Source organism: Mercenaria mercenaria, chromosome 2, assembly GCF_021730395.1.
Source record: "Mercenaria mercenaria strain notata chromosome 2, MADL_Memer_1, whole genome shotgun sequence".
In the NCBI taxonomy this organism is placed as follows: Eukaryota; Metazoa; Mollusca; class Bivalvia; order Venerida; family Veneridae; genus Mercenaria; species Mercenaria mercenaria.
Window position 1 is genome coordinate 43,577,471 of NC_069362.1, and position 24,967 is coordinate 43,602,437.

At 35.4% G+C, this 24,967-nt stretch overlaps 1 protein-coding gene across 3 annotated transcripts in view; it reads right to left on the reverse strand.

Annotated features, from left to right (window-relative positions):
- LOC123562150 (von Willebrand factor A domain-containing protein 5A-like) overlaps positions 1-24,967 on the reverse strand; it is a 40,792-nt gene that overhangs the window by 5,014 nt on the left and 10,811 nt on the right. For all 3 annotated transcript variants that reach the window (XM_053536433.1, XM_053536432.1, XM_053536434.1), the window contains 10 exons: positions 24,861-24,965; positions 21,552-21,678; positions 20,242-20,386; positions 18,727-18,812; positions 17,513-17,627; positions 16,895-17,065; positions 15,034-15,217; positions 11,990-12,198; positions 9,613-9,657; positions 2,661-2,841 (listed from right to left, as the gene is read on the reverse strand). In XM_053536433.1, the coding sequence (XP_053392408.1) occupies positions 2,661-2,841; positions 9,613-9,657; positions 11,990-12,198; positions 15,034-15,217; positions 16,895-17,065; positions 17,513-17,627; positions 18,727-18,812; positions 20,242-20,386; positions 21,552-21,678; positions 24,861-24,965 (1,368 nt within the window). The remainder of the gene's footprint in view (positions 1-2,660; positions 2,842-9,612; positions 9,658-11,989; positions 12,199-15,033; positions 15,218-16,894; positions 17,066-17,512; positions 17,628-18,726; positions 18,813-20,241; positions 20,387-21,551; positions 21,679-24,860; positions 24,966-24,967) is intronic.

Sequence of the window (24,967 nt, forward strand, 5' to 3'; positions counted from 1 at the left end):
GAAAATATTCTTGTCATTTTTGGTGGTGTTCAACAAAGTGACATACAATGGCCTTAAATTCGTGTCAGTCATAAACACACATACACAAGTTGAATCTGCAACGAAAAAAAAATCACAATATAATATTTATTAGTGGGACCGGGCTGTCTGCAATATATTGAGAGTAAGTCTAAGTGGCACCCCAATGCAAAATTTTAAAAGATACATGTAACTTTTTTGAGATAATTCATTTAATATCAACTTAAACAATGCTCAATGGAAGAACAGAATATATCTATACATTTACAACTAGTAAGCATAACAAAAATATTGCCCACTGTTGCACTATGGTGTAGACTGTGAGTTACATTTAGAGCTTATTACATGAATTACAACATAGTAAACGCTAGAAATATCAAAGTAAAACATCACGCATCTTCAGGGCTAAAGAAAATACTGTTTTGTGCTTTGAAAAGGAAATGATAATATACATTTTGTAAGATTCATTCTATAAAACTCAGCGATAATGTAAACAATACACACTACAGTAAAATATGATACAGGTCATTACACAGTACATCTATCTGCAATACACAGTACACCACCGACGCTCATCTATCATCGATTTCTCTGTCATTTAAACCTTTACAAAGCTGAAGTTTTGAATAAGTTTTCTTTGTATGTAACTAAATAAATCATACGATTCAGAATTTTTATCATAAGACAATAAGTGAAGATATCGGGAGAAATGTGTCCCCGACCTGCAGTTATCAGATGATAAAGTTGCCATTTTATCACAAATTATAGCGTTCCTTCATAAGATTGACACATTTCACGCTTGTGAGAGCATATACACAGCATCTAGTTATTAAAAGTAATGCTCTTTTCTTCCATAGTAGTATAATACAATAGTAAATTGGTGTTTTATTTACCTTGTTGACGAAAAATAAACACGTTTTCGGAAAACTTTATCACTAAATGGCAATATCCGGTGTACGCATCCTTACCGTGTGATTGCAGCAAGAAGAAAAATCCATTCATTTAAACTTCAAAACTTGAAACTCCTTTACTCATTTTCCTACGAAAGATCCGTTTTGGCCCAAACCATGACATTTCGTATCCATGAAATTAAATATTTTATCGTGTTTATATGTGTTTCTCTATAGTGAGACAAATCTCATCGTGAACTCTGTGACCCATTCCATATCATTACTAATCACCCATTCAAGAGTCAAATTCTTGAATGCAGATTACTCTGCATGTAATAAAAGATCAGAAAACAGCTGTCAATATAAATTGACGCTTGACAACAAACAATCCACTGGAAGTGCCAAAGTGAATCTTTGATAATGAAAAATATAAGATATATAACTTTTATATGTAGTGAAATCACAGACAAATCGCAAAACCAAGAGCACCAACACTTTTATCCGCCTCTTGTGATTTTGTAATAGTAACGAGTATTTTGTTTTGTTGGGTTTAATGTCGCATAGGCCTTTTGTCAACTTTGTAGTTTTCAAGAATGAGAAAGATCCCCCTGTGCCCCTTCGTGCATTATTTCATCATGAGGGGGCACCTGAGTTAAACCACTTACCTTTGATATGTCAGCTGGATGGCTTCCTAAAATGAAGGATTCAATGCGTGAATGAGGCCGGAAACCACACCGATATGGAGCTAGTGATTTTAAGTCAGCGAACTTAAACACTCAGCCACTGAGGCCTACAAAGGCCTTCTTAACTACAGTCTGTGCATTTAAGTTAACTAACAAAATCGACATGATGGCCCTGTAACGCTCTCCTGATGACCTCCATGTTTTGACCCCCAATTTGCAATTTTTACAGATTTCACAAAAACAAATATTTTGAACACGTATTATGTTAATAAGGCAGAATGTGTTAAACATGTTTTTTTCTATGATATTGTCTTAGTGGCTTTTTTCTGTTGGGTTAACGGTCACACCGACACAATTATAGGTCATTACAGCTTTAATGGTGGAGGAAGACCCAAGATGCCCATCTGTGCATTATGTCATCACGAGAGGGCACCTGGGTAGATCACCAGCTGGATGGCTCTCTCAAATGAAGAACTCAACGCCCCAGTAGGGCTCGAACATATATCGGTGAGGTGCAAGTGATTTGAAGTCAGAGACCTTAACCTCTCAGCCAGGTGGGTCGCCAACCTACAGACATAGTCCAACATCTCTCAGTAATATCAAACATATTTCCAAAATATTTCATTATCTACCTCCATTTAACTAGTGTAATCAAATATCCGAGTTTACATACAAATGTCATATTCTCTTTCAATTTACATCCCATAGGGACAGATCATGCAACGTCGATCTAACGGACCAAAATAGTTTGAAGACCAGGCTCTGAGTATAAAATTGACATTCAGTTTCGGATTTGTGTTGAGAAATAACCGATCAGATGCAGGGATTTTGTGCCTTGTCTCAATTTCTGTTTCACAACATTTGGCAGTAGTTATCTGAACAAGCATATCTTGCAGGTATAAATAGATAGAAAAACACTTCAGACATAGAAGGAAAACATTACTGGAAATGAAGATATAGAACTGATCTGTGCTAAAAAACGGGACATTGTAATTGATCTCTAAACTTACTTTTAGAAGATATATGACTAAAGCAGTATACGATGTTTCAGAAAAAAGAAAGGCATTACCTGAATCTTCATAATCCGTGTCCTTGTTCTTCTGTGAAAATAATCCACCAACATACGTCAACTTTCTTGCCATCCCCTTCAGACGTACTGGTGCAGCTTTGCTGCTGCAAAACCGTTTACTCGCCGCACTAAAGTCATTAGATTGCTCCCCTCCATATGAAACTGTGTTCATGCTGCAACACTAGAAAATGTTCACACATACGAATTTCAGCGTATATTGGGAGATTATTTTCAAGAAATTAGAAATAACTGCACCTTTAATTTAGGTAGAATTACAATGGTAATTTCAAGAAAGCAATTGTACACTAAATATACACAAAATTATGAGACTTAAATCAATTTTGAACGTTGTTTCTCAATATCCGCTAGATGGTTCTTTTAAGGTGACTTGATCTGAAAAACCAAGATGGCGTCACGAAATGGTTGGTCACATTATTTACTCGTATAGACGATCTGTTGCTACAGAAGCCTAAAGATACATTTTAATAATTTAAAAACAGATATACAACTGTAGAAATGCATTTAATTCAAAACATTTTAAAATAAACGTTTTGAAACTCACCATGAAAACTAGTCAAAATAAATTTATATCCTCATATCTTTGAATATGTCCTTCAGGTGCTCGAGATATGAACAAAAGGACTTATCCATTGAGTTTTATGCCATCTTGGTTTTCCAGGTCAAGTCACCTTAAACATCTGATTGATTAATCGGAATAAAATAGTTCTATCGTCCATTATTCATAATTATTATATAAAAAATATTTTTCTGTTCCAATCAGCGATTCATACTTGAACAACATGGTTGTCTAATATTTTTGCACACTGGATACAATATATTCCATACTGGCCATATTATAAACTTTTACACCAATCGCCAAGTTAACTAAACGATAAAATTCACTGACCAATAAAATATCTGCAGGAATATCAATATTAATAAAAAATTAACAGGCTGTTTCTGCATATAAGACTGAAAGGTGGAATCATGTTAATCTGACTGTTTCTATTTTTTTCGCTCACCTGAGCACGAAGTCCTCAAGATTGGGTATTGTGATCGGTCATTGTCCGGCATCCGTCGGCGTGAATCATGCGACGTGCGTCGTCCGTAGTGCGTCAACTTTTGCCTTGTGAACATTCTAGAGGCCAGAGTTGTGATCCAATCTTTATAAATTTGGTCAGAATGTTTGTGCCTGTGATAAATTCCAATCTGGGTCATGTAGGGTCAAAACCTAAGTCACCCGGTCAAATCATGGGAAAAGCTTGTATACACTCTAGAGGCTACTGTTGTGACTCAATCGTTATGAAACATGGTCAGAATGATAGCCTCAACTATCTCTGTGAAACTGGGTCATATGGGTTAAAAGCTAGGTCAGTAGGCCAGATCAAGAGAAAGTATTGCTAACACTCTAGAAACCACAATTTATGTTTGAAACTCATCAGAATATTTGTCTTGATGACATGTGGGTCAAGTTTGAATCTGGGTCATGTGGGGTGAAAAACTAGGTTACCAGGTCAAATCAAAGGAAAATTTTAGAAAACTCGCAAGGCCATAGGTTTGACTCAGTCTTTACAAAACTCAGTCAGAATGTTTGTTTTGATCATCTCTATGGAAAATTTGAAACAAGATAATGTAGGGTCAAAACTAGGTCAGTAGGCACGATCAAAGAAAAATCATGACAACACTCAAGGATCCACAATCTAAATTTGAAACTAATGAAAATTGGTCAAAATATTTTTTTGATGACCACTAGGTCAAGTTTGAATCTGGGTCTTGTACGGTAAAAGAACTAGGTCATCCGGTCAAATCAAAGGAAAAGCTTGATAACACTCTCGAGTCCACGTTTATGACCGTATCTTTATAATATTTGTTCAAAATATTCAACTTGATGATCTTTAGCCCAGTTTCAAATCTTGGTCATAGGGGTTCAAGAACTAGGTCACCTGTAAAGATAAAAGAAAAACCTTGTGGATGCAATATCGGCTGCATTTTTCATTTGAAGTGCATGTAACTTTGTCAGAAAGTGTGTCTGCATGAAATCTTGAAATAATTTTTATCAGGATCACATTGGGTACAAAACTATGTCACCAGGTCAAATCAAAGAATAAGTTGTTTATATTCTAGGGACCATAATTTTTAAATCTATCTTCGTAAAACTTGGTCAGAATGTTTCTTATCATGAAAACTTTAATGATCTAGAATATGGGTAACATGAGACAAAAAACTAGGTCAGTAGGTCAAATTAAAGGAAAAGCTTGTATACATTCTAGAGGCCACATTTTTGGTCCAATATTAATGAAGACTGGTAAGAAAATTTATCTCCATGAAATCGAAAGGTTAAACATGTTTACACTATTATGGCATGTTTCTCAGGTGATCGCCCTAGGGCATTCTTGGCCCTCTTGTGTAATTTTTTCATATTCTTTTAATAATTTAAACTCAATAAAAATCATTTTAAAAAATGGCCCCAGCAGGGCCTGACTAAATAGCGTTTACTGAACCAGCGCCTTAGCTCTCTCAGTCATCGCGGCATTTGACTTTTAGAGTATTTTATTATAACCACTGATGATATCGTCTGTGTCCAGGGGTAAATTTCTGTGTGCAACATAAACCTCGGTTCTATTCTCGTTTTCCTTGCAATTTGTGTTGAAACGCTCGGTGTGTTTTAAGTTCACCTGAGCACAAAGTGCTCAAGGTGCGGTATTTTGACCGTCATTGTCCGGCATCTATCGGTGTTCGAAAGTGGGTCAGTCAGGTTGAGGCAAAAACTAGGTCAATATGCCAAATCAAAGGAAAAGCTTGTGAACAGTCTAGATGCCACAGTTGTGCTCAATCTTTATGAAATTTTGTCAGAATGTTTGTCTTGATGATCTCTAGGTCAAGTTCGAAATTGAGTGATGTGGGGTCCAAAACTTGTTCAACAGATCAAATCAAAGGAAAAACTTGTGAACACTGTAGTGGCCACAACTGTGACTCAACCTTTATGAACATTGGTCAGAGTGTTTGCCTTGGTGATCTCTAGGTCAAGTTTGAAACTGGATAACGTGGTGTCAAAAACTAGGTCAGTAGGCCAGATCAAAGGCAAATCTTGTGAACACTCAGGAGACCACAATGTAAGTTTGAAACTCATCAGAACTGATCAGAACGTTTATCTTGATGATCTTTTTGTCAATTTCGAACATTGGTCATGTGGGTTCAAAAGCTAGGTCACCCAGTCAAACCAAAGAAAAGCTTGTGAACATCCTAAAGGCTATAGTTGTGACTCAATCTTTACGAAACTTAGTCAGAATTTTATTTTTGAAGAACTCTAGACCAAGATGGAAACTAGGTCATGTGGGTCTAAAACCTAGGTAACTAAAGGATAAGCTAGAGTCGACAGTTTAATTTTGAAACTCACGAGAATTTATCAGAGTGTTTGTCTTGATGACCTCTAGGTCAAGTTGAATCTAGTTCATGTAAGGTCAAAAACTAGGTCATCTAGTCAAATCAAAGGAAATGCTTTAGAACACTCTAAAGGCCACGTTTAAGACCATATCCTTATGAAACTTGGTCAAAATGTTTATCTTGATAGTCTTTAGCATGATGTCAAATCTGGGTCATCTGGGGTTCAAGAACTAATTCAACTGTTAAATAAAAGAAAAAGTGTGTATGCAATAGAAGCTGCATTTTTCCATTTGAAATAAATGAATATGTGTCAGAATGTTCGTCTGCATGAAATCTTGGAGGGATTTCTATTTGTCACATGGGGTCAAACACTAGGTCACAAGGTCAAATCAATCCATAACATTTTACACTGTTAGGAGCACATATTCTAATCTATCTTCATAAAACTTAGACAGAATGTTTGTTATCAAAAAGTCTTGAAAGATTTCAAATCTAGGTCACGTAGGGTCAAAAACTAGTCCCCTAGGTCAAATCAAAGGAAAGACTTGTCTACAATCTAAAGGCACTTTTTTGCTCCGATCTTCCCTAAACTTTGTCAGATAGTTTGTTTTCATGAATTCTTGGACAAATTTGAGTCTGGGTCATGTTGTTTAAAAAGGAGGTCACAAGGTCAAATCAAAGACAATGATTGGTTACTCAGTGTCTTATTCAGGTGAGCGACCTAGGGCCATCTTGTGTTATTTTTTGGGGGAGCGTTAACGCCTTTTCCCAACATTTAATAGAAGACCCCAAGGTGCGCTTCCGTGCATTATTGCATCACGAGCAGGTACCTGGGTAGAACCACCGACCTTCCGTAAGCCGGCTGGATGGCTTCCTCACATGAAGAATTCAATTCCCCGAGTGAGGCTCGAAACAAAATTGATGAGGGGAAGTGATTTTCAGCGACCTTAACCACTTGGCCACGGAAGCCCCATTTTTTCAACAATATTTCAGTTATAAAACAGCAGGCAGTTAACCTAACCTGTGATCCTGTGTACTATAGCAGTGTAAACCTGTTCTCCGCAAGTAAATGCCAACTTTCTCACGTGATTCAGAGGCGTAAGACAAGTGCTTGCAATCACAATGACTTTTATCAACACTCACAGTCAGCATGTACCTCACCAGAGGATCAAACTCACAACACTGCGATCCGTTAATCTGCATTCTCACAATTGGGCTTAAAGTGGGTCGGCTGTTTTACCTTTATACTCAGGACAACCAGCATAGTGCAAACGTATCGCTATACTGGACAGAACAATGTTAAACATGTTAATGAAGTACTGCCATACAACGTACCCTACTGTAAGGCACCAATTTTCCCTACTGCAGAATAACATAATGAACTGATATCTGTCAATGATGTATAAACAATATTGTACTATAAAATCAATATGTTATAATAAAGCGCTTTGATTAAAATTTGCACATACAAAAACCTATAGTTGTTGAAATAGCATCTATAGATGTAAACAAAAGTGCCAGAATGTCAAAATATATGTATACATCATAGCAAATTTCTTTACACTAGCACCCTGTATTTTTATATGGTATTTTTGGCCAGTTATAAAATAGTTATTATATAAGTTATTTATAGTAACAACAAAGGGATAGTAATCTTAAAATATTCGATATAATATAAATCTAAAACGTTTTACCAGGATAAGATAGGCCAAAATAAGCCTACCTGTGCGATTACCATGCATGTTGTAACACAGAAAAGTGGTCTCGATATTCTCCTACGGCCAGCAATTAAAAAGTTAAAACATAATATGAACCGGACACGAAATTGCAGACGAGCAGACAGACGGACGGAAAGACGGAGGGAATGACGGACAGAAAGTGCATACTTATGGTCCCGAAAATGGTTTTCAACCAGTAGGGGACTAATAACCTGATTTTAAAATAATATACACAACAGCTAAAATTATTAAAATCAGTAACTATTTACGATTTAGGAAAGTAAGATAACTCTTGCATTTCACAGTGTCACCATCTATTAGTGGTTTTCGCACTTCTGTTTAAAATTAACATACGCATTGATAAATCAAGGGTTTAACTGAAATCTCTCATACTTGTTCTTTACATTCATTGAGTTACGACAGTTCTCTATTCAGCCCCCCGAAAAAGTACAAGTTGTTATCTAAACCCAACATTTGAATATTTTAGTTTGGGGGCATTAATAATAGTAAGAAATTTTCTTCGATGAACACGTCATGAATTTATTCATGATTCGTCGACAATGTGTTTAATCAGCACACCACTAGAGATAAATTCCACGTCGCGGTAGAAAAGATGTATGAGAAGTTGTACCACTATTTGGACTTATTTCGCACTTCAGACGCAAAAACAAAACCATCTTCCAAGCACATGACCTAATCTTAACGCAGATAACCTTGTATCTAACTTGACTAAAATTTCATTAAAACTCTGTCCATAAGATGTCCCCACATACTGCACCATCATCTAAATAGCAATGTTTTTAGTACAGATCAACTTCACATGAAAAATGTTCAAATAATGGTTTGAAGCAAAATATATTCTGATAAGATTGCGCATCTCAGAAACTTTGACACATTCTTTCAAAACGTTGATGAGGTGTGGAACACACCCAATTTCTTCACTATGACCTACTTTGTAGAATAAAGAAAGGGACATATATCTAGAAAAATAGCCACAGAAACAAGAGTGCCAGACTTCACAAAATACGTCCTACGTCGAACTTTGCCTAATAAAAATGCCATCAAGTTTGATGACATGCTTTTGGATGCCGACCACCACACGTGTTCACAAAATACGCCCGCTGTTTCAGAGACGAGTGTATAAAAAGTTCATTATTAATGGTCATCTTCACCTTAAGGTCCTATATCTGTAAATACTTTCAATCATATCCTTTCAATTATGTTTGAGCAGCTGGACGCAAATCAGGCTAAAACGTGTGTGTGTGTGTGTGTGTTTTGGGCGGGGGGGGGGGGGGGGTGGGGGGGGAGGGGAGTAGACAATCAAGACTGTTCTATACATAATATCAAAGAAGTATAAAATACACAGAATGGCAACTGGCTGTAATCTCGCGTGAGCTCGTGTCAGAGCGTGATTCGGCGTTATCTTACTAAAAACAAACATCGGCGAGCATGGAGTTACAATTTGTACCTTTAAAACTACATGTTAGCTTCTAAAACAAAATTAGTTTATTAATTTGAAATGGTCTTAAGACACGAAGTACACGTTTTTTTTTGCCATCGAAAGAAGCGTGGTCATACGGTGATAATTATTTTACCGGATGAATAATTGCTTTCGCATACAAAATGGCGCGTGGAGAAAGCGCCACTTCCGGTAAACGAGATCTCGTTTTTTTTGTCACGGGAGGTTGGCGAGATTTGCTCTATATGTCTTTCAAGTTGCCAATCTATTTATTTTTATAGCTCTTTGATAATATTAAGCAAAACTACCAAAAGACTCTAACTACAAAAACGTGCTATTAGCAATGCAACACTTCCACAGCTGTATGAGAAATGTAAGTATTATAATTTACCTGTACCGCTTTACGTTTTCTTCTTGCACATAAAGTATGAATTACCTAAAATATATAAACAAATATATATATATGTATATACGTATGGGAAAATCAACTGTTCTGAATATAATTATATCTCTTAATGCAAACTATCTCTATATATTCAATGTATCCTCGAGATCCAGTTAACTTTCAGAGAGAGACAAAATATAGCTTCTCTTGTCCCAAACTGTTAAAAGACTTAAATATCACTACTGATTTGTGAGACACGAAAACAGAGATTAATGTATAAATATGCAAATGTTGAACCAGTGCGAATGTGTAGTACAATTCGGGCTCGTATATAAAGCAGCATCGAAACTAATCTTATTGGGTTAGTGCACTTGCTGTGGAATGTGCGTGTTCGTTTGTACTGCTAGGCGCTATGCCGTAATTAGTCTGGTATATTGTGGTGGTGATTTAGTTCGTATAAATTCTCTCTACTATATAATAATTTGAAATGCGAACTTGTATCCTTGCGGATCTCACGTATTGGAAAGTCAACTGTTTTGAATATAATTATATCTCTTAATGCAAACTATCTCTATATATTCAATGTATCCTCGAGATCGAGTTAACTTTCAGAGAGAGAAAATATAGCTTCTCTGGTACTAAACAGTTAAAAAGACTTAAGTATCACTACTGATTTGTGAGACACGAAAACAGAGATTAAAAATATATATGCAAATTTTGAACCAGTGCGAATGTGTAGTACAATACGGGCTCGTATATAACGCAGCATCGAAACTAATCTTATTGGGTTAGTGGACTTGCTGTGGCATGTGCGTGTATATTGTGGTGGTGATCTAGTTCATATAAATATGTGTGTTTATATATACATGTATAAGCCATCCGTAACAATGTCCATATCAGATTATTCTTTAACCCACTTGTTTGGCAAATTGTGTTTGGCATTTACCGATTCTGCAATATGATATACCTGAAAAATTGAATATTAACGACTTGGTTGTTAAAATAAATTTTTGCATTTCTACTATTTTGTTGTTTTACAACAACTGTTTATACTTTAATATTTTGACAACAAACTCATAACGGTGCTGTTTGCATGAATTAGGCCTTAACAAACAAAGTTATGGTCACACGTACAGAGGCATATAATCTAGAGACGGAGCTTCAATTAGCAGAGGCAGAAACACAATAAATCAAGTCCGCAAATTTCAAAAATACAAAAAAGTATTTCAAGAATAAAAGCCAATGGACCAACAGACCAGCAGACCGACAGACCGTCTGACCAACAAACTCACTCCTATATACCCCTCAAACATCGTTTGTGGGTGTAAAATGATAAGGATTTTCCCAAAATGTGGCAATGACCTTGACCTTGGTTTAGTGCTCGCTACTAATATTTGATTTTGACAAAGCATCCTTGACCTTTGTATTTGAATCTTGCAAGTTTTTGTGATTCCGCTTTGTTTTGGCAGCCGAATCCCAAGACAGTACTTGATTGTTTTTCCTATTTGTGTTGTACCTTTGTAAGCTTTTCAGTCCTTTTATATTAATTTGGCCTTAAGGGGTCATAACTATGGAACCCATGACGGGATCTGGCCAGTTTTCAAAAGGAACTGAGATATCAATTTGCCAATGCAAATTATGTGCAGGTTTGATAAAAGTTGATGCAAAATGTGGTCTCTATCGTGTTCACAAGCAAAAAATAGCAAACCCTGGCGCTTTTGTGAGCCATAATTCTGAAACCAATGATGGGATCTTCAAAAGGCATTCAAAAGGCACCGAGATATAATGTCAATACAAGTTGCGTACAAGTCTGATTAATGTTGATTGCAAAATATTTTCTCTATTGTGTTCGCAAGCCAAACATACAAATTTTGGCCCTTTAGGTGGATATAACTAACCCATGATGGAATCTATCCAGTTTTCGAAAGGAACTGAAATACTAGTTGCGTACAAGTTTGATTAATGTTGATAGCAAAATGTGGTCTCTATCGTGTTCACAAGCCAAAAAATAGCAAGTTTTGACCCTTTAAAGTGTCCATAATTCTGAAACCCATGTTGGGATCTTGCCAGTTTTCGAAAGGAACCGAGACATTATGCCAATAAAAGCTGCGTGTATGTTTGGGTAAAATTGATTGCAGAAAGCGGACTTAATCGTTTTCACAAGAACTGTGGACATACGACCACGGACGGACGACAGACGACGGACGAAGGGCGATCACTAACGTTCACCCTGTTACTTCGTGACAGGTGAGCTAATAATTCCCAGTGTTGGTTCTGAAAGTTACCGACTAGCTTCAGTGAAAACTAGAGACTTCTGTCTAGCAACGTAACTTCTAGAACGCCCCTTAAACTGTACTTATTAACACAGTCCCTCAAAACTTACAGTTTGCAGTCCGGTCATAAATTCTTCGGACAGAGTAGGTACCGGACATGATCTCACAACAGCTTTATCCTCAACTTTCTTTCCCTCTGTATCTATGGCAACAAATGCTGAATACTTGGATACAACGTTGCCATGACGACTAAGATCAACAATTCTCTGTCTGAACGTTTTGATTTCCTTCCCCAAATCTGGCGAGATGTGGTTCATTTCTGTAATTGACAGTGTGTGAGACTTCATTTGTAAATATAATACTATGGGCTAATACTTCCTGTGGAGTTTGTGGTGGGATCAATCCACAAAATTAAATCTCAGCAAAATATGAACATATCCTTTAATCTTATATGTAAAATCAACAAGTTCATGTCTCCAAATCATTTTGACTAAAACGCTAACAAATTTATTTGCTTCTCAAGATTAAATGAATGCACAGAACCATTCTAGGAATTTAGTAAACATTAAATCTCAACTGCTCTAATACTACCTTTATTTCATATGTTTACAGTTTATGATCATTTTGTGTAAATAAAAAATCCTTTTGACTGGTGATCAGGAATTATGCTGAAAACAAGAATATATGCATAGGACACTAGTACCTTCACTTTCTGCCAATGCACATGGTTTCACAACTAGGAAAGATGAAATATTTCTTTCAGACATATGCCCTAGCCTGGCGTATTATTATTATTATTTACCAGATTTTATAGCACTCTTTTCATCTATAAAATAAACGTTTAAAAGCGCTGTACAAACTACATATCACAGAATGATATGGACAACACAAAACATATATCAACAATAAAAGGTATTTAGCCTGAATCAGGTTTTACTCTACATTTTAATTGTCCTAGAAATTTTAAAGAACAATTAATTATAGGAAATAATTTTCCATTACAAAGCTTGTTGTCCAGTGCAAAGTGAGTTTCAATAGATCTTGAGGAAAAAGTGTGTTTTCAATGATCGTTTGAAAGCATCCAAGCTTTTAGCGTCTCTAATGGTAGTCGGAAGAGCATTCCATAACTTTGGTGCAGCTGATGAAAAACTACGATCACCGTACCTCACAGTTTTGCTTTTTGGAACAACTAGTTGTTTTGAGTTGTTCTTGGATCTCAAATTTCTTGCTGGCTGATAAAGTTCCAGCAAGTCTTTAACATAAATCGGTGATTGGTCATGCAATGCTTTGTATGTGTGAACTAGAATCTTAAAGTCCACTCTGTGAGTAACTGGTATCCAATGCAGTTCTTTTAATACCGGCTTATTGTGATCATAACGCGATATTCTCGTTATAACTCGAGCTGCAATGTTCTGAAGACTTTGAAGTCTATTCAGCAAGACCTTCGGAACACCATACAAAAGCGCATTGCAATGACTTCAGTTTTATCGGCATTGATTTTCAACATGTTGCTGTTCATCCAAGATAAGATTTCTACAAGACAGTTTTCAACACAGCGTAAAGCATCCTTTTGAGACACCGGATATGTTGGTTTGAAAGATAAATAAAGCTGCCCATCGTCGGCGTAGTAAAATCCCAAACAGTACAGAAGGTGCACAACTTCACATTCTACATAATAATCCACCAATGTTTTATGACTCCAGGTGAAAACTGTCTGAGATGCATGCTATACAGACTTACATGCCCTTAATGCATGTTTGTAACAAAATCAAGAGCCAAAACTATGGTCTGACCAATAGAAATCCCAAACAACAACCCAGGTGCAGAACTAGATATGAAAAATATTCCATGACTAAAGGTCAAACGTATTTAATGACACATGCAACACAATTTTTCAGCCATTTTATGCATATTTGGAGTAAGTCAAGATTCATAAGTCCCGTCTGTCTGGTCTGGCTGAGTGAAATCTCAAACAAAATCAAAAGTACAAAACTTCACATGCTACACAAAATTCCTTTCATGTTTCTTAATTTAATGTTGAATACTTTATGAAATACATAACACACAAATTTATTGGCCCTTTAAATGCATAATTCCTACTAAGGCAAGGGCCATAAATCTAGTCTGGCTAGACAACTACACATATTGAATGACTATCCTGTGAGGTTTGATGACTTTTTTGGAGATTTTCATGACACTACTTCGAACGGACGAACAGACATACGGACAAGGGCTTCTCAAATTGCCACTATCATGATCTTGTGGTGGGGGACACAGAAGAGGTTCAAGTTGTGCATATCATATTAAATTTAAAAGGCATAATATGTTAATAATAAAATGAGCATAACCATTTGAATTTGATGATATTACCGGCATTAGTATTATTTTTAATATAATGATATTCATTCATTTTTGTTTAGCTTCTATATTTTTCTATCATAATATGATAATTTTACTGCTTTTTTCCTGTGATATTTTATCATTCCTCAATTCGATTAAGAAATACTTCGTTTTACTTGCTAACACCGTGAAATCATTATTTCTGGGGGATTTATTGTGCAAATAAGATGTGGCAAAGTGAGGTGATAATTAATTTTCTAAACTTGTATTTATAAATGCATTTCTGCTAAATATATCAGCTAATCTATGGCAAATATAACAACAAAATAGGTCTGCTATTTAAATCAAAATGTGTTCAAAGTTACACTTATTCTTAAATTACTCTACCTTGGTTTGGCAAATAAAACAAGTAAATCAAATTCTAAAAATACATCCAGTAAAGTCTAACTTGTGTTAAACACAAAATTAATACAAATAATTTTCAATAATCAGACGCTTAATCTGCGACTCGACCAAAATTTGAACAACAACCTTTTAGATTTGAAATTCATGACATTTTGTGAAGTTTGATGGTTGTAGGGGCAGTAGTTTGGAAAGATAAGTGAAACCAAGAAGTAGCTATAAAACTTTAACCTGAATGCAATCCCGAAGCCAGGGTGCATGTAAAATTTCTTCCAATTCTTTAAATAGTCAAGCAAAGAATTGACTAACACTTACTGAATCACAATGTTAGAACTTTAAAATTACTAATAGCCATAAGATTTTTCAAAAACTTTTACATAAATCAAGCCAGCAGCATTTTCACTATAGATACCTTTACTTAACTTTGCTGATTCCTCATCTTGTAGAAGCTTTATTTGCACTTTTGTTGCTAAGCGATGAACTGGTGTTGAGCCACTGACCTCTGAAGACTTACCCATGGTAAAGATCAATCTGTATGTAACTGGTTTTCCATCTTGCTGACCTTTCAATGTCACTAAACTTTCAGGATAATCTTTCTATGAATAAATCAATCAATATTAGTTTAATACAAAACACAATCTATATTTCAATTCTAAATATAAACAAGATTATAAACCAAATGACGCTGGCCGCAGGCAATCAAAAGTTTCTGGAGTTTTCCATTTACTGATCTAAAAACTATCAAGACTGACAGTCCAATGTTTAAGCATTCTCCAGTTATGGAACATTTTAAGTCTCGAGGTCAGTGTGAACTTAATCTTTCACGTATTGCACAAAAAAGTAAAACATATTATTGTACATCTATTTCATTCATCCAATTGTAAACGTTTATTTGCATCACGTGACCATAAAATATTACCGTATTAGATGCACGTGCGTACAAAAATAAACCTGTACTGGACGATTCAACAGTCCCATGTTAGGCATACGATAAAGCCCGAAATGCGTAAAAATGTTCCGAATGTAAAGCGGGTGAAGTAGGCACTCCATGTACAGAGTTTGAGTATGATTAAAATCAGTGAATGGTTTGAAATAAAATATATAGAGAATAAAAAGGTTATCAAACATTGTACTTTACAATACGAGATATATTTTGGCTCGTAACTACCTGGGAAAACCATATTGGACTCGCCTAGCGGCTCTTCCAATATGGTATTGTCAGCTGGGTACTCGTCAAAATATGTCTCCGTATTACACAATACATTGCTAAATAGCCTAATATTATACCAGCCCGTCCGCTAAGTTAAACAAGGGTAGCGCAGATCTAAGAATCTCGGGGTCGTGAGTTCGAGCCCGAGGCGAGTCGGATGCTTTCCGTGCCGATTTGATAAAAAACATTGTGTCTGAAATCATTCGTCCTCCACCTCTGATTCATGTGAGGAAGTTGGCAGTTACCAGCAGAAAATAAGTTTGTACTGGTACAGAATCCAGGAACACCGGTTAAGTTAACTGCCCGCCGTTACATAATTGTAATACAACTGAAATACGGCGTTAAACCCAAAACAAACAAATATAATTTTATACAAGCTTCCAAAAGCAACCATTTTATAAAAAAAAAGATTTGAAAGGAGAATATAGGGGTCATCTAATGACCATTTGAAATAAACATATGAAGATTGACGGCCTTCCAAGGTAATAATCCAAAATCATGTTCTGTCTATAGGTCAGTGACATTGACGTTTAACTTACTAACCACTCAAACGATTACGATCATTTATTGACCACAGGTAAACCTAACATGAGGTTTTACAGTCGTAGGCCCAATTTTCTTCCAATAAATAAACTAGAAACTTTAATCAATCTTGATGCCATTCTTACCTTAAACTACCACACCCTCAGGAATTCCAGTTATTGGTCGGAAACATTTTCAGAATTGTCACTATCTTAATCTTTGACACAAAACTACAGGGGTCAGTTGATGACAGTTTATTATCATTGCGGGTAAGCAATTATACGCCTAAGTGTTACTTACTGTAATCTAAATGGTTAACTGATAGACGACCATGAAATGGGGTAATATTATTGACTGAACCACACACCTCTTGTTACTTCGCCTCAAAATAAATCTATATCCAATATCAAAACAATATTGTAAGCAGCAATGAAATTTAAAAATCAGGAGAAATAGCCATGTTTTTGCGCAATCATGAAGCCAATTGGGAAGCGTGTACCTCCCACTTAAAATATGAAATTTCTGTCCAGTAAATTTTCACCTCTTTATAAAATCCTTGCAAGATGGCAAATAAAGTCAGTCTTTCCCCAGCTGATATGATAGTTGGAGATTCTGTTGGAATTGACACAAGGGTCACATCAGGGGGCAGATCCCAGTTGATGGTGACATCTGTAATGGCTGGCTGCATAGCACACTTTAGTAATGATACAACCTGTTGATTAAAAAAATAACAGTGCAGATGCAAATAAGAAAACAAAATTCAATGTATATTACACCTGTTTCCATGCAAAACTGAGATTTTAGACTCCATATTTGTTCCCTCTACATCTAGACAATAACTTTCCAAGTATTGAAGTTATGTAGTGGACAGTTATAGCTAAACTCTCTATCACATTGCATAACCTAGAATAAAACCTAAACTGCAAATACGAACTCAGCAAAAAGTTTTGGTTCATACATGCACAACAACTTATAAGAACCTGATGCCTGCAAAGTTAATGAACTATTCTAAAGAAGCAGAGAATGTTGATGAAGCCACTTTGGATTTTTCACAGATTCTCAAAACTCAAAACGCTAATTCGATACGTGCTTTTGTTTGTTTTAAAATCATTCAAAATAAATGGTGCTATAATATATCCATAACTTTTGAAAAACTTACCTTAGACTGCACACGGTCACCGTCGAGAATAAATTCTGCCTTACCACCTCCGTTATTTGCTACTCCTTTCACTAAAGCAGTTGACACTCCATGACCAATTCCAAGGGAGAATACTCTAGAAGTATAAAGTTAAGAAGATAGTATAACTTTATTTGGGGTGCTTTTGCTGTCATTCAATGGCAAACACTTAAAAAGATGGAACAGAAAAGAAATTCTATAAACTTCCCTCGATTTTTGACGCATTTTCCCTCAAATGTTACCAAATGCCAATCAATTCCACAGAAAGTGATAAAAATTGTATAATTTTTAGTAAAATTCATTCCCATCATTTTTTAGAATGAACGTCTCTCCGTACTTTACTGAAAATTCAAAAAGATGGTTTTGTGACAAATGGTCAGTCAGTCATGTTTTTCGGCAAGTCATCAACATTATGTCAATATGAAAACAATTGTATATATATATATATATATATATATTGTCCATGAAACTGAAACTATTTTACTGTAAAACATTTTAAAGTTATTGTTTAGTAAAACTGTGAACTAACATATGTTTTCACATTGCCACTGTAACAGTTTAGTGATAATGGCCCAATGACTGAAAAATTGTTGAAAAACATGTAAACCTATGGTGTTTTGTTAGGGCTAGCGCAAAAGTACGATGGTGATAACATGACAATACGATGGCGCAGTGTGACATAACAATGGTGACAGCTGCACTTCACCATCGTACTTATGCAGAGAAAAGATGGTGAAACGTTATATGTACCGTGGGGAAGCACGACAGTACGATAGTAGCATCACGATGGTGAAGCAGGACAGTGCGATGGCAAAGTGCGACAGCACGATAATGGCACTAAGATGGTGATGCGCAAAGTGTGACAGTGCGATGGCGCAGTGCTCAACTAGGATGGTGAAGAGCAACAGTACGATGATGAAGTGCGAAGGACTGTCACCATCACACTGTCGCGCTTTGCCATCGTACTGTCAGGCTTCGCCAGCTTACTGTCGTGTTATCACCATCGTACTTTCACGCTTCTCCGTCGTACTGTCGCGCTTCGCCATAGTATTGGCGTACCTTCGCGATTTGCGTTCACATGGAGCAGGCGCTGGCCCGAACACACACATACACACACATACACTCCGTCTGTTTTATTATTATATGCACAACTTATCAAATATTGTGTCTAATATTCCAAAATTAAATAATAATACCTTGTACTGGTTTTCTGTGACTGCGTTTTCACCAGCCCAAGCACCTGATGTGTATTGCCCACTCGACCATCTGTTAACACAAATACCTGTAATTATAATTAAGAGATCAATCAATATTACATAATATCTCTTTTGAGTCATTTGATGTTGCTAGTTACAGTTTGCTAGTGACAGATACGGGATATACTCTGTTGTGACAGATAGGAAATATATACTCTGTAAAAAAGGAAAACATGGATTTCTAATACAGGGTAGATCTCATATCAAGTTACCAACACTTTTATCCTGCTGGCTACCCTTCATTTCAGTTTATTCCATAATTTGTCATAATTCATGTGGCGGTCATTTTGTTCAAATTAAAATCAATAATTAAATTCAATATCTGATATTTACTAACTTGATATGGCATATATTGACTCAGCATGTGATGCCTTACATTACCATGAGGTAAGTTACACCAACACCTACAAGAGGCAAGATTATTTGATAAGGTCAGCATATGATGTCTTACATCTACAGGAGGCAAGATGATATGTGATATGGTCAGCACCTGATGCCGGACACCTACAGGAGGCAAGGAACCACGTGATATGGTCAGCATGTGATGCTTACACCTATAGGATGCAAGATATAATGTGATACCTTACACCTACAGGAGGCAAGATAATATGTGATATGGTCAGCATGTGATGCCTTGCACTTAAAAGAGGCAAGATATTATGTGATATGGTCAGTATGTAATGCCTTATACCTACAGGAGGCAAGCCACGAAACACTATGTGATATTGTCAGCATGTGATGCCTTACACCTGCAAGAGGCAAGATAATATGTGATATGGTCAGCATGTGATGCCTTATACCTACAGGAGGCAAGACACTATGTGATATGGTCAGCATGTGATGCCTTACACCTACAGGAGGGAAGACTTTATAAGATATTCACTGGGCGAAAACAAAGTTGAATTCGGCAGAGCCTTCTTACCACCGAATCATGATGTTTCCATCCGTATCTACATCATATTAAAGATTCTAATATAATTATCTAATACAGTATTTTTCTTTTACATATTTGATGAAAATATTATACACAGTAACTTTATTCATAAAAAATTGGTTTTGAATTCATCTTCATAAATTCATTTTAATGGCGGAAATTTCTTGTGCAAATATCAGCCTTTTTGTTTTGATTTTTTTTTTTTTTTTTTTTTTTTTTTGCAATTATATTGATTGCAAACTTGATTCAATTTTAAATGAAATTCTTATAAAACTTTCATAAGATCTTGGTTAGTATGACAACATCATGCTTATGCAAAGATTTGGATAACATTTTCTAAGATAGAACTTGAAAAAGGTCTTTGCGTTCTCATTTTCTTAACACTAAAGCTCTACCTTTTCCCAGAAAAGTCAGGCTTAAATGTGAAAATCAAAATTCTAATCACTGATACTAATTATTTTCAGAGAACAGTTAATATGTATGTCTATGTTATCACTTAACATTTGTTTGTAATTACTTACTCTTCTTGGGTGCCCTTTGATTAACTCCCTCTTAAAAATATCATCTAATGGTGATAAAATCTCAGTCCCTCCCATGTCAGCATCCATTTCCTTTTGCAATTTTATAGCTTTTCCTAAGCTTTCTTCTGTATACTCCTCGCTGCCACTTAAATAATAACAATCTTATTTTAGAACTCTAATACAGCTAACAAATCTTGAAGACAGTAATATGCTAAGGTCTACTTTGTCACACAATCGTCTTAACCTACCTTTATGTAATGCAATCTACAACTTAAATGTGACATGTCACCTTGTTAAAGTGAATGTTTATGTAAACTTATATGAATATCTGTCCATGTGTTAACACTAGATACAGATGCACACAATCCCTTTAAGGATTGTTGAGTTACAGAACAGAAAGATAAAAAGTCTATTTGGCCTTTGGCCTGTAAGTATGCATATGACCTCTGAGTCTACCGGTAGTACATGACTCATTGCCTAATTATTACAGTGATTTTCCAGTCCTCTGTCTCAAGGTAACTTTTATTTAAAACGTTTTCTGCTTCCTTTTTCACCTAGGAAATTTGGTGAAAGTTTTGCATGAAAGCATGTTTCTTAGAAACACCTTGATCATATTTATCAAAGTCTATACATATCTTTGACATCATGAGATGTTCTCACTTGGCATGTTTAATTTTTAACATTTTGACAAAATCATGCCCCTTTTTATACTTAGAAATGTTGGTGAAAGTTTAGCATGTAAGCTAATTTCTCAGGAACTACTGTACTGAATGTTTTCAAACTCTTCAAGTATTTGGCATCAAGAAATAACCATTCTAAGCTAGGTTTCAATCATTTCCTATTACCATTTACAAAATATTGCTCCCATTCAACCTAGAAAACTTTGCTAAAGTTTTTGTATGTAAGCAAGTATTTGGTTGAATGGTCTCAAATAGACGAATAAAGTGTTTGTTTACAACAGTGTCATCCCTACTGAAAGTGCAGCCAAGTTGGCTTATGAGACACCTACATTACATTGAGCAGTATTACTTCCGAAGTCCTGTCATTTAATGCCAGGAACCAGGGTGCTCGGCAACCAGAAACCATTATTTAACTAGCTAGCTGCTCACAAACCAGTCTCGCTTCAGTAACAAGCCCCGCCTCTGACAGGGATCGAACTTTCGATCTCCCAATTGCGGGACAAATGCCTTTCCTATTAGGCCATCGTAGCTTGGTGAGATGGGTGTGCCGTTATTATACATATCATGTTTAATCTGTTGAAATTACAGAACAAAGTATCCTGTTGGACATGTGCAATGATTTATTCTTACTTGGAAAACAGTGAACTGTGAGTAGAACCAAAACTGACAATATTGAAATAACAACCAGGCGGCAAGCTTTTCAAAAACAGCAGGAGGGCCTCCTTTGCATTCTCTATTTCATTACCTTCCATACTACCTGAAAACACAATTAAATTTAAATAGAGAAAGCTAACTAAAAGGACATTATAAAGACTCTCATGGAATAATTGCTTTTGAATTACATGTATGACTGCTAATAAAACATCATTCTACTAAGTACATGCTTTCTTAAGTCAGAATATTCGTGAAGTAGGTTTTCATTTATTTTATAATCAACTGTATAAAATGTTCACTTTTTAAAAGTTGTCTGTTGTTCTTTATATAGATTTATAGATCTTAAAAGAAACATAATTTTGTTAACTGTGTTTGAATTACACAATCACAAACAGAGGTCTAGGCTTTCTTACAAGAACAGTTAAACCAGTCCGTCAAGACCACCCTCCTGTAACATTTAAAGAATACTTTTTAAAAGATATTCTTTTAACACGTGTAAATTTACAGTATTTATTTCTATACATGCAGAGTTATTAGTGGCTTTTAAGGAGGTAGGTTACCTTTATATTTGTTTGTGCGCATGTCCAACCGGAAGCTAACGTGACAATTTATTACAACAAACTAAATGTGTTTGTATATCCATTCTTCTGGAAACATATCATGAACCTGCCTCCAGTCAGATGCTTTATGGTTTAATAATGCAGATATAATGAATAAATTGCCACAGAAACGCTTCAAAACAATGTTGCCTTAAAATGACGTCATTTACGCCATGACGTTACGTGTCAGTTACCGTGCAAAATTAATATATTTTATTTTGAAAGTACGTCCTTTTTCTTTACTTGAACTATTATAAAATAACCATTATTTGCTGAAATACTTTTATGAGTCTTTTGCTCTGAATAATAATTAATTTTGTGCTTCTTTTTGTAGTTATATTGAAATGGTATACGGAATATAAGAAAGTGGATGATGAAAACCAATGTTATTTGGAATATAGTTGGGTGAAAGGTTACTTGTCAAATTAAAAAACTAGCAGTTTGATTTGTAATACCTATTTTTCAGTTTCCATTGATAATTTATTACTTATACATGTATACTAAAACTAAGATCTAAAATTGTCCAAATTTCAGTTGAAAATTATGGTTTCTTGAATTGAATTGATGTTATCATGGAAAAGAAGACGGTGACCTATATATCTTTTTATTTTCATTTCAACAAAATCCATGAGAGTAATAGCAGCATGATGAAGGATTTTTCCATGAAAATTGCCAGACGAGGGGTACTGCTGTAAGTATTATAAGCTGTAACCCAGCCAGCATTCTATATCTGCCCAACATCAAACTGACGTCGTTGTCTATAACGGCCTGTTATCGGCTTCAATATCGGCTGCAAATAGTAAAGATGTCGGCCCGACATCGTAATGACACCGGTCCGACATTGGCAAACGAAATTTGGCCAACATCAAAATGATATCGGCCCGATATTGGCAGATCATATCGTTGTCGCGAAATAGTGTGACACGCAGTGCTTCATCAAAGTTTTCTTCAAATATACACTTTATAAATTCTCAGAGTAATTTATTTGAAAACAGATATGCCTCGCATCATGTATATGATGGTTATTTGATTTTAATGATATAATATTTTTCACAACTATAATACATGTTTTATACAGTTACGCAAGTTTTCTGTGTATTCTTAACACTATTAAAACTGTTCAATTAGAATTTTTAAACATATTTATATTTTCATTTTTTTTGTAAATATAAATATTTCTACGGCGGCTTTCTACATAAAATAAAAATGCATCTTAATTGTAACCCTTATTACATATACAATTTTGATAAATACCAATATACAAATTTTGTTTGGAACCTAGTTTGATTCATTCTGGCATACATCACATTTGCTTAATAAATTAGCACACATAAACATTTAGATTACTTTTTCACGTTTATCAATAATATTTTGAAAAATATAGCTATATTAGAGAATCCAATATCGGCCCGATGTCAATCTGACTTCCGAAACAGTTACACTGATTGATGCCGATCTACCGATTTCAATATTTTGCGGCAGTTCAATGGTCCGATCTCGGCGATATATGATCATTTTGTGTCGATTCGGCGTTAAACCTAACTCACTCACTCACAACGGCCCGACGTCGGCCCTACACCGGCACTCTTTGCCGACATTCCGACATTATACCTATATCGGGCCCATATAGTCATGCTGGCTTGGAAAATTTGTTTGAATAAATACAAACAACACGAAAATGTAACTTACGTTAGAAATAATATGCTTTAAAGCTACATTAACAAGAAAGATAATTTTATTCAATATTTTTTATAAGAAATTACGACTAAAAGCAAGATATATTAAACATATTTGGTTAATTTAAACTTTAAAAAAATAGTGTACCATGTAAAGTGCTTGGTATTTTGCTTATAATATCACCCAAACATTCGGTGTTGGTCATTAACAGAATGGCACTGAAGCCGTCAAAGAACTCGTTTTTATGCATAGTTGTTTAAAAATGAGAGAAAATGCGTTACCATTGAAACACGACCGCCGCGACATATACATTTAAGTTCATGTTAGAAAGTTAACGCACATAAAAGTAAAATTATCAATAATGCAGACTTCTACGGATATCAATGAACTAAAATACACTAAAAAGTGTTAAATATCCGTATTTTCCTTCTTCTTTCAATATAAAATATCTTTGGAGGGTCATGTTCTTCAAACCTGGATAACAATTGAACTTGAAGGGACAGAGATAAACGAAATTAAGATTGCAGCAGTTACAACATCATATTACACGAAATAAAAAAAAATGCAACGGTTCAATTAACTTGAATTTACCCTCGTAACAAGGTAACCTACCTCCTTAAACAGGTTTTATAGTAGTGCCCTTTATTCAGTGGTCGTAATCACAGGTATGACAGTATTAACTTTCTAAGAAATGAAAAATGACTTTTTATTTACCAAACTGACATTTTTCTTTACCGAACTTCCAATCAGAATATTTGATAAAAATCCTAGGTGGGTCCACAGCAGGTTTCATATTTACATCCCGAGCACAGAGCCAATATGACACTGCTGGAATCAGTACAAATGTTAGTAAATCACCCAGCACTGAACATTAGTCATGGTAGCAGTCAGAGCCAGGAAGTCTGTATAAATTTAAAACGGCATTCAGATAATTCTTTACATTTAGTCTTTTGCACCATAAAATCTAAATTACTTGTTTGAAATAAAGTGCAATACAAATCTAACATACCTGATCTATCAATAACAAAGATATATTCTCCATTGGTTGCCATAGCAACCTCTTTCAGATCCGGATGGAAACTGACCATCAGCATGTCTTCTTTCATCAATCCCTCT